Raw genomic sequence first — 11,959 nt, forward strand, 5'->3', positions numbered from 1 at the left:
ACGATTCATAAAAGTTCTTACCTTTCAGAATTTGTCTCTTTTCTTCTTGTTTTCAGGAAAGACAACTTTTGGATGGCTCCTCATTTTAAAGAACCAATCCTGTGTAAGTTGTAAATGGCGTATACTTGTGTAGCGCTTCCCCACCTTCCTTGAAGGCCCAAAGGTCACAGTCCCATTCACCCATGCACACACGTATAAACGCACACTTTTTGGCGGCCTTACAATGGCGCCAGGCTCAATCACCAGTAACAATGTGGGGTTCGGTGACACAGGCGATCCTCCAATCAGAGATCAATCACTCACCAGCCCCGCCCCGATTTATTGAGGCAGTTCTGAAGGCAAAAGGCGATCCAATCCTAATAAAGTGGCTGGTGAATGTATATAAGGTTCGCTGAACTATAAGGCCCCACTTTGTAAGTAACATATAAAATACTGACTGATACTGCTAAAACGAATGTTACTGTGAATACTCCAACTCCCTTCAAAAAAAAAAAAACAGTCCGACACCGCCACGTTAACCATGTTGGTGTATTCCCAATAACACCCAGCCAAAGGTTTTGACAGAGCGTTGTGTACCTCTGTAAACCACTTCAACATCAGTAAGCACAACTAGAATGAATCCATATATAAGACACTCCAGATGATAAAGCCCATCGTGTTTCTTTGAAATACATTAAGGCTTTTAAGTGCACCTTATAGTGTGGATATAGTACGTTATATCACGGTACTGCAGAGTACAGTATTTCCTCATGCTATTGTTTATGTCTAATAGTAGTTTATGCTGGGGCTCACTCTCTGTCCTCTTCAGTGATGCAGTGATTTAGTTCTGCTCCATCAGCTGGTAAATATTCATTTACAGAATCGGCTGACTAGTAATCATCCACCACGGCAGGATTATTCTCCTCCCCTATCTGAACACTCTTCCACCTCAGAGTTTTTGCCAGGGAAAGTTTAATCACAGTGATAAAACGCTCAAATCTACTCTAAAATCCTTTTAGTTTTGGTTCATTTATTTTTGTTTCCGTTTGATCATTTCTGTTTAGATTTTGAACACGTCTGATAACTGAGCATAACGATGGTACAAACAAATTGATCTGGTTGGATCCTAAGAATTAATTTTGTTTAAGTCAAAGGAATGCGCATGCGTCAAAAAAGCGGGCCAGTCCCATCACTAAGTCCCGCCTTCTCTTCCGGCGTCACTAACAACAGTCATCAAGGCGCGGAAACGTGAGCGCAGGCGACGTTTAGAGGCAAGAATTTGCGCAGCAATGTAACATTGTACGTCATAAATTCTTCTATACAGTTAGACCGTGTCTGGACTGGACGTGTGCGACAAAACATGCAGGTATATACAGAAGAAACGGGTAAGAAAGCACTTGTTTTCACTTTTTAGAAAAGTTCGTAGTGACTAGCAAACAAGCTAGCTCGCTTCGCTTGGTGATTAATAACAAAATTTTACAGCTTCAGAATTTTTCCGAAGTAGCGTAACTATATTTATTGTTTCCCTTCTTTTCTATAGACGTTACGGATGTCCGCATGATAGTAAGTAAGCTTGTTGTATTAGCTCTCAAAAGCTCGTAAAACAATTCGATGTTTTGGTTATCCGCGGCTAACTTGGATGGGGCCTAGGAGGAGTAGCCAGTCTTTTTTTTTTTAATTAAAACTATTAAATTGATTAATTTCTACAGAAAACTCGACTGCCACGTCCATTTCCGGTTTAGCCTGACAACAGAGACGAATTATTACATCTATTTATAGTTGCAAACATCGTTTAATCCAAGAGCACGAGGCCCATAGGGTTCACCTTAACTGAACCCAGGAAACCTGGCGTTGGGTCAGAGATGTTTCCAGGAAAGAACCGAGACGGATAGATCATTTTGAACACGTCAGCGGTCATAGTTGTTAATTGGAAGCTTTATGAATAAGTCTGTCTGCCGCATCGCAACTCTGATATTATTAATGTGCAGGAACATTTGACTTTTTGTGTAGTATTTTTTTTATTTTATTTTTCCTTTTTTATACATAAAAGTTATGTTTTTTGTGTGTTTTTTTTTTCTCTACGATGGAAGGAATTTTTTATAAAGAAAATTATTGCGTTTCTGTGTATTTCTTTATTGAAATCTTCAGGAGCAGACGAGAAATCTTAGCTAAGCTAGGTGAGTACTTGGCTGTAAGCTAGCAGGACAGAGTGTAAACAAAGGGATCAAAGGGGAATGAGGACAAACTTATTACTCTGTGGCAACTCAGAGCCAAATGTCTGAACCACTGCAGCTCTGCAGAAACTATATGTCCTTGAAAACGACACAGACGTTTTGATTTCAGGTTAAAAGGGCATAATCATGATTTTTTTTTTTTTTAAAAACCTACAGGGATCACAGAAAACAGACCAAAAGTCGATGATCTATCAATCAGACATGTTCCTATTAAAAAAAAAAAAAAAAAAATTAAATATAATTTGTCACGAAATGTAAGCAAGCCCTGAAGCTTTCCTTTGAACAGACCAGACAAAACTGGAGGTCAAATTAACGGCATACATGTCATAGATAGTCATAGATACGGGTTGATAGCAGCGGTTGCCAGAATGGTTATGTAACAAAGTATTAAGTTAAAGGTTGGGTCACTATTTTTCTGACTGGTTTCATAAGTTTGCTTTTCTTTTTTTTTTTACAATGCTTTTTTGAACAACGACTAATAAGATATTTCAGTGATCCTGCTTTTATCATCAGAAAGGTGCCTTGATTTTGTTAACACTTGTGTTTGGTGCTGGAAACATTTTCTAAATTGAATATTTTTGTTTATAGTTTAAGATAAATCAGATTAACAATATAATACTTGCCATGCTACTTTACCCTCTTTTCTTTACCTCAATTGTTGTAGTTTACTTCCTCTATCTTTTTTTTTTTTGCTTGAGCTTTACATTGCATTACATTAAAGTCCCACTAAGGTCTTATTTCGATCTATATTCAAATTGTTCCATGTGGGTCTTTGTTTTTAAAAATTGTGATAATACTGTTTTTAGCCAAAATCAAAAAACAATGTCATTTTCTAGGACATAGTTTCTGCAGAGCGCCAGTAATCCGAGTTGTGGAAGGGACTGTTGGCACAGACTAATCCTGTCCTCATTTCCCTGTTTTTTACACTCTTTGCTGCTAACTAACAACCCATCACCCCCCAATCAAGCATTAGCGGTGCAATCAAAATGGCGAGTAATATTTGAGCGATCCAGCTGTGAAGTTTTGAGCCAGAAGCCGACTCAGACGAGGAAAACGAAACAATATGATTTGTCTGCAAGTGGATGCCTCAGAATGGAGCAGAGCAGGGAGCCTGGGGCTTTCCATGGTTGGTTTTATGCCACAAATATAATTTTATTTTTAAATGGCATTTTTTTCATCAGCTCCTCAACAATTCGACATAAAGAAATACTCACAAATACAGTTTTTAGCTTAATTTTCTTTATAGATGTCCTCCATCATCAGAAAAATGCTACAATAACATGTTCAAAACTCCAAAAACAGGATCTTCATCAGAGTGGGTCTCTAATCACATCGAAACTAGTGTAGGAATGCACTGGTCTAACATGTTTGTAAAACTTAACCTAGAACTGGAATGTTTCTGTTGTAAATAATTTTTAAATTATTATGATACCACCTTATTTGTTTACATTTACTTGTATTTATTGTTTTCTATTTTCTTTTTATGATTACAAGCTGCCATGGTAACGTCCAAATTGTCCACGTGTGGGATGAATAAAGTGATTCCGAATAGAAACTTATGGGCTGTCTTGGTGGAGTTCTGGATAAAGGAAAATGAAACCTGGGGGCAGCTTTGTTTGTTAGCTTGCAGTGTCAGAGGCACAGCTTTGGGAACATGGCAAATGTTTGTTCAGTCGGTGCCGTATAGAAGCAGGATGGGGGTCAAGTCCAGAACAAACTAACGGGATGACTGGAAGACTCTCATTCAGATCTTTTTCTCCTCCTCAGCGCAGTGTTTTGGACTTGTTTGACACCCGTCCTCACATGCAAAGAATTATTAGATGTGGCCTTATGGGTAAGAAGATGACCTCTTTTATTATGCCTCAAATCTCTGCATTTTCTCTCTATTTTACAAGCATTAAAGTTGTATAAGGTGTTACATTTCAAATCTTTTCTTTCTTACAGACTTTGATTATGATGAAAATATAGATATTGATGATTATGACGACTGGACGGGCAGTCAAAGCAGTTTTCATGGGTTCTCAAATAGTGGTAGAGTTGTAGGGGGGAGCCATACAGGGAGACCCGGCTTTGTTTATCTTCCCGCTCTGCATTATGCTGCTTCTAGCCGAAGCCCTTCCTGTCCACCCGCTGTGAAAGTTCAGGCAAAGGAGAGCGTAAGTTCACTTCTAGAAAGTCCATCAATCGCATTTGGATTTGGTTGATTTGAATGTGAGGATGTTTGTTGTAACAGGATACTGAAAGGAAAGCCAGACTACTACAAGAGGCTAAAAGAAACAAAGAAAAGGCTGAGAAGAAGCGACTTAAGAAACAGGCGAGTGCTGCTCTGTCCATCATGAACTGTTGAAATGTGTATAAAAGTCAACACTCACGTTTTGTCTTTTTTATTCCTTAACAGAAACGAAAGCTGAGAAAACAAATGGAGAAGGAGAAACAAAATCCCACCAAAGAAGATGAGGTAATGGCGATGAGGAGGGCGATGTTATGTTTCAGGATTTATCCTAAAGACAGTAGACGAGAACTGGACAGAGTGATGCTACGTTCACACCGAGCATGTGACGCGCGTCCACCACCTGCAGCTGGAAGAGGCGTGGTGCGGAATATCCGAGCGCTTTAAAATCTTCTTCCAGGCCTTTTTTTCTCTCAGCTCTATTCCGATATATGAAATGCTTGGTGTTGTATAATTCCAGCTGGGCACAAACCGCAATAATTCATTTCTGTTTCATGATCAATTTTCCAACGGTTGGCACTTCAATGAATTGAAAGCTGCTAAACCCGAGTCCCCGATTGGTCGAAGTTCAGCCTGGTTCAACTTTGAACACACGTTCAATGGCAACCACTCTCGCCAATCAGGAGTAAGCTTGTTCGAAAGCCACGCCCCTACCACTTGAAAGCGAGAGAATCTGTCAAACATTTTGTTCGTTTGGCGTGTTTGGAACGTCCAGTTCTCATATACAGTCAATGATTGATCTGCAAACTCACTGGAAGGGTTTGATAATGACGAGGATTTTTGTGTCGTTCAGAATAAAGACGAAGGGGGACGCTCAAAGTCGGAGGAGGACAAATGCGTTCAAGAAGAATCAAAGGAAGAGGCCACCTCCCGCGATAAACAGGCTGCAGCTAGAGATACAGATAGTGACAGCGACAACACCGAACATGAATCTAGTGATGAAGATGGCGACTCTAAAGTCGACTCAGAGGTATCCTTGGAGTATTTTGCACAAAATATTAATAAATGACAGAAATCTAAATGCAGGATTCTTGTAGCACTTTACGGATTTGTTATATTTTAGATTACCTTGAAATAGTTGTCGATCTTACTTTTCAATTTGTACTGATATGTAACTGTTTTGAGGAACTGGATATGACGAGTAGCTTTGTGAGCAAAGCCGCTCTGATAGCGAAACGCCAATTGGAGCAGAATCCAAGAGCCGAGAAGAAGAAGAATCCCGACAAAGAAAGGCCTAAAAACGCTGCAGCTGAGGAGCTCAAGGTTCCACATATAAATACCTTTCCCCTTGTTGCACATTTTCCTGGATTTGTAATTGTTTTTGGTCTGTTTGACACCTTTGTTTTGTCTGTTCAGGACTGTAGCTCCAGCTTGGAGGACAACGTTAAAATAAGCACCGAGTTTGCAAGTAAGTCACCCTTAAATCAAGCCTCCTCTCTTCACATGCAAACGATCAAATCTGGAATTTGTACAATCTTCTCTTTGCAGTTTTAGGAAATAAGTTTGCCAATGGCGGAGACTATAATATGGCGGTGAAGTATTTTACACATGCAATCAAGTTCAACCCTAAAGAGTTCAAGTAAGAGGCTCTCTTAAACGCACAGAGGAGGAGTGCTGGCTGTTTGGGTAACGCCGCCGCTGTGTTTGGCTCACAGGCTCTTCGGCAATCGGTCGTTCTGTTATGAGAAGCTGCTAGAATACGACAAAGCTCTGACCGACGCCGAGATCTCCCTTGACATCAGCCCGGACTGGGTTAAAGGCCTGTATAGGAAAGGCCGAGCTTTGGCAGGACTTAAGGTGAGAAGACCCAAACCTAGAGCTGAGTGTGTTTCATGTTGTGCGTCTGGTTACTTCTGTAGCTTCAGAGGCCAAATTTCTGTTGGTTTATGCCCTCCCTGCTGCTTATCAGCAGCTGCAGATGCATGAAAGTGCGTGATCAGTTAAAAGTCCTAGCTACAGTTCCGGTTGCTCTGACTTTGATTACTTTGGCCTTCTGGTTTAGCAAGTTAATTAATAACAAGATGGAAAGTCAAAAGGTAATGACTTGTTATGCATTTCTCTCATTCTCTCTCCTTGCAGAGGTATGAAGAAGCTGCTCAGGCCTTCAAGGAGGTTCTCAAACTGGAAAGCTCGTATGCTGAAGCTGCCCAGGAGCTTTTGCGGATGCAGATGATACAACTAATGGTGCGTTGGATTTGGGGCTTTTAGGCAGTAGCAGGTTATGAAGCTGTGCCTTTTCTGCTCGGTCATAGAAGGTTTTCCTGCAGAGGTTGATGCCCGTCTAGTGTCGTTTAAGGCTTTGCTTAAATACAAACAAGACCTTCAAACATAATAAATGCCATCCAAGCATGAGCTGAGCTGTGTTTCAAAACCATTGACTGTATACGAGAACTGGATTTCACCCACAGAAAATGACTTCCTGTTTCAACAAAATACAGGGAATTCAGCCGTCATGGATGTCATCATGTTGGAACCAGATGACATCAGTAAGCCGTAATTGGCCCGAATCTTAGTCTTAGTCAACGTTCCTATGGCAACCACTCTCACTAATCAGGAGTGAGCTTGTTGGAAATCCACACCCCTACCACTTAAATCCCAATCTGTCAGACTTTTGGAACGTTCCACTGGCATCTGATTGGTTAGTCTATGGCTCCAACAGCGGCGTCGGTCTTGCCAAAAAATTGTCCACTTTATTTATTTTAGTCCTGTGAATTCACTTACAAGTGATGGAAAAACGCCCACAAATTCATCACCGGCTCTGTTTTTGCTGATTTGAAGAATTTTAAAGTTTAAAATGACGATGACTCTTATTTAGAACGTAAGTTATACTCTTGTATTGAATTGTTATAAACATAATATTTTTTTAAATGTATTCTGCAAATGTTGAATAAAAGTAAATGTCCACTTCATTTGAGGCATTTTAACACACGGTCCAGTTCTCATTTACAGTCAATGGTCAAAACCAGAACAGAAAAGTAGAGATTTAACCTTTAAGCTTTAGATCTTCCAGGACGTGATGGAGACGCATTGTTAAGGAATTGTGTGAATGTTTCCTTGCAGCAATATGGTTTTACTCGGGAGCAGAGCTCGAACGCTTTAATTATTCACGGGACGGTCCACAAAGCCTTAGAGGCCCTGTCCAAACTCACCTGTAATCCAGGTGAGTCTTCCATCTTCACTGTGGACATTATCGTGTCACCTTCTGCTTTTTGGTCTAAATCTTCCCTCTGCTGGTTTTCAGAAGCTATTCGGAACGGGACCCCCCCACCAGCTCAAGTAGCAAACGTCAACGGAGTTTCTCCCATCCTGTCGGCCAATAGAATTCACTCGCCTCGCGCTGCGTCTCCAAAGGCCAAAGAGCCGCTTTTAAAAACCAACCATGACGCACCGCCTTCCCAGAATCAATCAACTCCACCAATGAAGGATGAGGAACGACGGCAACAACCCCCACTGTGAGTTCTGATGCCCCTCCAAGCCTGAAAGCCCATCAAAATCCAGATTTGTGCTGTTCCACTTGAACTAACGAGACTTTTTCTCCATAATTTACTTGAACATTAAAACATTTAGTCATGAAAATAATCATTTTGGGAACACAAAGAACCCATCCGTGCAAACATAAAAGGATTTACAGCATTTTCATTACATACTCAATCATTTAGAGGAGGAGAAATGTATAATCAAGGATTTCTGCCCAGCCCGAATTACACAACACCAAGTCTTTCATACAGAGCCATCTAGTGGACAGTGGTTAAAAAGGAAATAAAAACAGTTTCTCTGATTTTTATTTCCTTTTTAACCACTGTCCCCTAGAGGGTTCAGTACTTCCATGTATCTGAAAAGAGCCGCAAAAGCCTCTTCCGCCTGTAGGGGGCGACATGCGCTATGGAGAGAGCTGAACCTCTTGCGCTTTGTGGCCAGTAAGTGCCAGTATGTGATGGTGTGGAAACCTTTCCTTTTTTTTTCCTCACAGGGAACTGTTTCCGGTCTGGGTTGGAAACCTGGTTTACCCGGTAACCGAGGCCGAGATCACCAACGTGTTTAACAAGTACGTTGTGTCATTTGAAAGCGTTTTTCTTTCTGTGCTCGAACCATGTTGAAGTCTGTGCTTGTCCAGATGTGTCAATAATGGGTAACTGTTGTGCCGCCGCAGGGCTGGACCCGTACATAGTGTGAAGATTCTGCAGTTCAAACGCTGTGCCTTTGTCAACTTTCCAAAGCAAGAGCATTGTAAAGAAGCAATCCAACGCTTGCATGTGAGTGTGGAGATTTCACCTACAGGCTGACGGGAAGATCAGCTTTGTCTGTTTTAGTTACACAAATGGAAAAAAAGTTTTCATGTATTTATTCTCAAGCTTTGTTGTACTTTTTAAAAAAGTTTTTAAAAGCTGTAAACTGGCACCTTTTAGGCAGGCTCCATGTATGTAACCAAATCTGTTGGATAAAATCTTCCTCAAATGTGTTAAATGCAACATTAGACTGGAATTTCTTTTTTTTTTTTTTTTTTTGTTAAAGAAAGCCCAACAGTCGTACTCTATCATTTCTTTATTTATTGTTAGTGCAGTGCTTCTCAATTATTTTTTGCCAGGCCCCTCCTAGGAAAAAGAAAATGCGGCAGGAGTTCATTAGAAATTCACCTCTGAGTTGTAGGCAGGACTGTTGGCACGATTAAGTCTGTCAATCTCTCTCTCAAAAACATTTATGGATCTATTTGTCTACAAGTAGATGCATCAGAATGGAGACTCTGCAGGTTTTTCATCTGCTCCTGATTCATCCCGTTTTGAATAAAGAAATCCTCAGAAATGCAGTTTTAACCTTGAATCTTTTCGTATAGTAAATTGTAGCATTTTTCTCATGAAGGAGGACAAGAAATGTAACACGAAAACAGCGTTTTTGAGTATTTCTTTATTCAAACTGATTAATCAGGAGCAGATAAAAACCTGCGGGTTGAAAAAGCTCAGGTTTGTCTGCTCCGCTCCATTCTGATGCATCCACCGGCAGACGAATAGACCCATTAACGTCTTTATTTTCTCTGACTGAGCTAACATCTGTCTCCAAACTGTACAGCTGGATATCTCCACTGTTGCTCGCCGTTTTTTCTTTTTGCTACACCAATGTCAGCTTGGGGTTGTGAGAAGCTACAAGCTAACAGGAAAGAGTGTAAACGAAGGCATGCTGGGATATCCGTGTAGGGCTACCTCCGCCCACAACCCAGAGGTGAATTTCTAATAAAGTCCTGCTGCGCTGCAGAAACTATGTCTTAAAATGACCCAGGCTCTTTACATTCTTTACTAAAATCTGCATAATAATCAAAAGACCACTGGGAATGCAAGAGAGAAAACTAGAGTTGATGGCGGACTTCCAGAAAAATCTTGAGTTGAACTCACAGAACAGTCGATAGATTCTGTTGTAGAGAAACTCTGCCTTAGAATCCGCTAGAATTATGTAAATAGTTGCAGAGCTGCGGCAACAGTGGAGCAAAAGCTCTGGAGTTAAAGGGTTAAGGTTGCAGCTAAACGCAGATCTAAACGACAAACTGTCTCCTTCTTTTTAGGGTTTTATGCTGAATGGCATGAAGATAGCGGTCAGATACCCAGACAGGATCCCTGCAGGAATGGGTATTTCCAAATCTGCACTAAAGGCTAAAGATCTGCAGGAGGAGAACCCCAGGTTAGTGTTTTTAGTTCCTTTAAAACCTGAAAGGAAGTTTGCTTCCAGTCTTTACCAGTGTTGGCTTTATGCTCAGTATAATAAAAAAAATAATTTTTTGGTGTCTGCAGTGACATTTTTTTTTTTCAAATCAGGGTTGGCTTAAAATGAATGAAGAAAAAATTTTACACTCAAAAGTTACACAAAAATAATATAAAAAAAGAAAATAGAAAATTTGTTAAATATGGTTATTTTTTAAATTAAAAGAAATTTTTAATGTTTGTACAAACAGATTTGTTACTTAATTGGAAAAAAGAACAAATAGAAAAATGTTTATTTGTATTTTCAACTTTAGTTTTTTCCTTTTTCTTCCTCTTTGCCTTCATTTCTTTATTTAGACTTTTCGTTTTCTGTGTTGAATGTACTAATTGTACGTTGAGCTTATTGGCTCCCGGGAAGTGATTGACATGGGGGGGGTGGAGGTTACGGTGGTGATATCCCTGCTGAACGTCAGTGGAAGGATATTGAAGCAGAAATGATGTAACAGGAAAAAACAAAAGTTGAAAAGACAAAACGGCAGCTTTTTTCATTTTAATACAGTTTTAACGTTTTTTTTTAACTCAAATAATTTCTTCAAAATTTCTATATATTTTTTAAGTTTCATAGGTGTAATTTCAATTTTAAAATACTTAAAAAACGACTTTTTTAAATGAACAATCTGTTTTTTGTTTTGTTCATTCTCTGAAATACAGATTTATCAGAAAGAACATGAATTTATATTTTCATCCAGCAGGTGGCAGTATTCCCTCGTTTTTACAGTTTAACCATTTGACTGAAAAATAAAAAAAGACAGAAAAGTTTGATTCAAATGCAGCTTATCATCCACTGACTGCAGGCAAGGGAGGTTTCCTGCTGTGGACGGGAAGCCTTTCCGTCCTTTCAGACCTCCGGACCGCCGCGGCGCCACCTAAAGGGAAGAAACGACGGCTTCAAGCAGCTGAGCGCTCTGTCGAAGAAACCCTCCTGTGCCATTTAGGATGTGCTTTCACGCCTTTTCTTTCGGAAGTGTTACCAAAATGATTGTTCAGCTGCATAAATGTCTTCACGGAAAGGTAGACATTATCAGTATCGACCAAAACGTATCCTATATTTGCGAGGAATTATCAATAAGCTTGACAAAATGTGCACAAAAGCCAGAAGTTTTTCTTTTTTTCTTTTTTTTTTTTACAAATACTCGTATTGTTTAATTCATGAAGCCGCCCCAGTGTTGTATTTTTGGAGGAAATGTCCAATAGTAATAAACAATAATAATTCTAAATTGCTTATAGAAATGCTCCCCCTGCAGGCTGAACAGAGAAGTACAACAGTTATGTTCTTGATTATATTAATAGAACCTGAATGTGGCCTGTAACTCTTACATTGTGTTTTTATTCATTCAAAGTTTTTGACTTAATGTTTTAATAGGTTTTTCAAAATAAAAAAAGTGGCCGTTTATTTGCTTGTTCATCCTCAGCTGCTTTCTGACTTCTTCTCCAGAGCTTAATCGTGAGGATGTCGCTCATGAACCCTTAATATGAGAAGAAACTTACTCTGTGACCGTTTCTGCTGCATCTTCATAATAAACTTCATATTGTCCATTTAAAGACTGGATAGAAGTTTTGCTTTTCAGAACTCCAAAAGCCAGTGGAGGAAAGACGTATTTGCTCCTTTACTGATTTTGTAGGTTTGTCCACTTCAAAGGAAGCTGACTGTCTGTCATCTTAATGATGGGTTATTTAAATAGTGAGAGATGGAAAATCAAGAAATCGACTTCAAAGAATTAAAATTTATTTGCCTTTCATTTAAGGAAAAAAGTATTTGAACCCTCTTG

General features: G+C 39.7%; 1 protein-coding gene across 6 annotated transcripts; it reads left to right on the forward strand.

Moving 5' to 3' along the window:
• Positions 1-1,156: 1,156 nt before the first annotated feature.
• Positions 1,157-11,732, forward strand: LOC101161853 (uncharacterized). 6 transcript variants are annotated; one of them, XM_004084591.5, is made up of 18 exons: positions 1,157-1,364; positions 1,520-1,542; positions 3,981-4,047; positions 4,158-4,369; positions 4,447-4,527; positions 4,612-4,671; positions 5,237-5,413; positions 5,569-5,706; positions 5,800-5,851; positions 5,932-6,022; positions 6,099-6,240; positions 6,523-6,627; positions 7,504-7,603; positions 7,685-7,895; positions 8,414-8,488; positions 8,594-8,696; positions 9,995-10,110; positions 10,985-11,732. In XM_004084591.5, the coding sequence occupies exons 1-18, from the start codon at positions 1,340-1,342 to the stop codon at positions 11,058-11,060; spliced, it is 1,854 nt and encodes a 617-aa protein (XP_004084639.1). In that variant the 5' UTR covers positions 1,157-1,339; the 3' UTR covers positions 11,061-11,732. The 6 variants fall into 6 exon arrangements, with proteins under 6 accessions (XP_004084639.1, XP_078792159.1, XP_020555673.1 ...); XM_078936033.1 differs by having other exon boundaries at positions 7,688-7,895; XM_011492866.4 differs by having other exon boundaries at positions 1,199-1,345.
• Positions 11,733-11,959: the final 227 nt, after the last annotated feature.

This window comes from Oryzias latipes, chromosome 18 (genome assembly GCF_053564925.1).
Source record: "Oryzias latipes strain Hd-rR chromosome 18, Olatipes_Hd-rR_3.1".
Taxonomy (NCBI): Eukaryota; Metazoa; Chordata; class Actinopteri; order Beloniformes; family Adrianichthyidae; genus Oryzias; species Oryzias latipes.

Coding starts and splice junctions, on each gene's coding strand:
- LOC101161853 (XM_004084591.5), top strand. CDS start 1,340: ATGCAGGTATATACAGAAGAAACGG. Junction 4,048..4,157: donor TATTAGATGTGGCCTTATGG/GTAAGAAGATGA, acceptor TCTTTCTTACAG/ACTTTGATTATGATGAAAAT. Junction 5,852..5,931: donor AATAAGCACCGAGTTTGCAA/GTAAGTCACCCT, acceptor TTCTCTTTGCAG/TTTTAGGAAATAAGTTTGCC.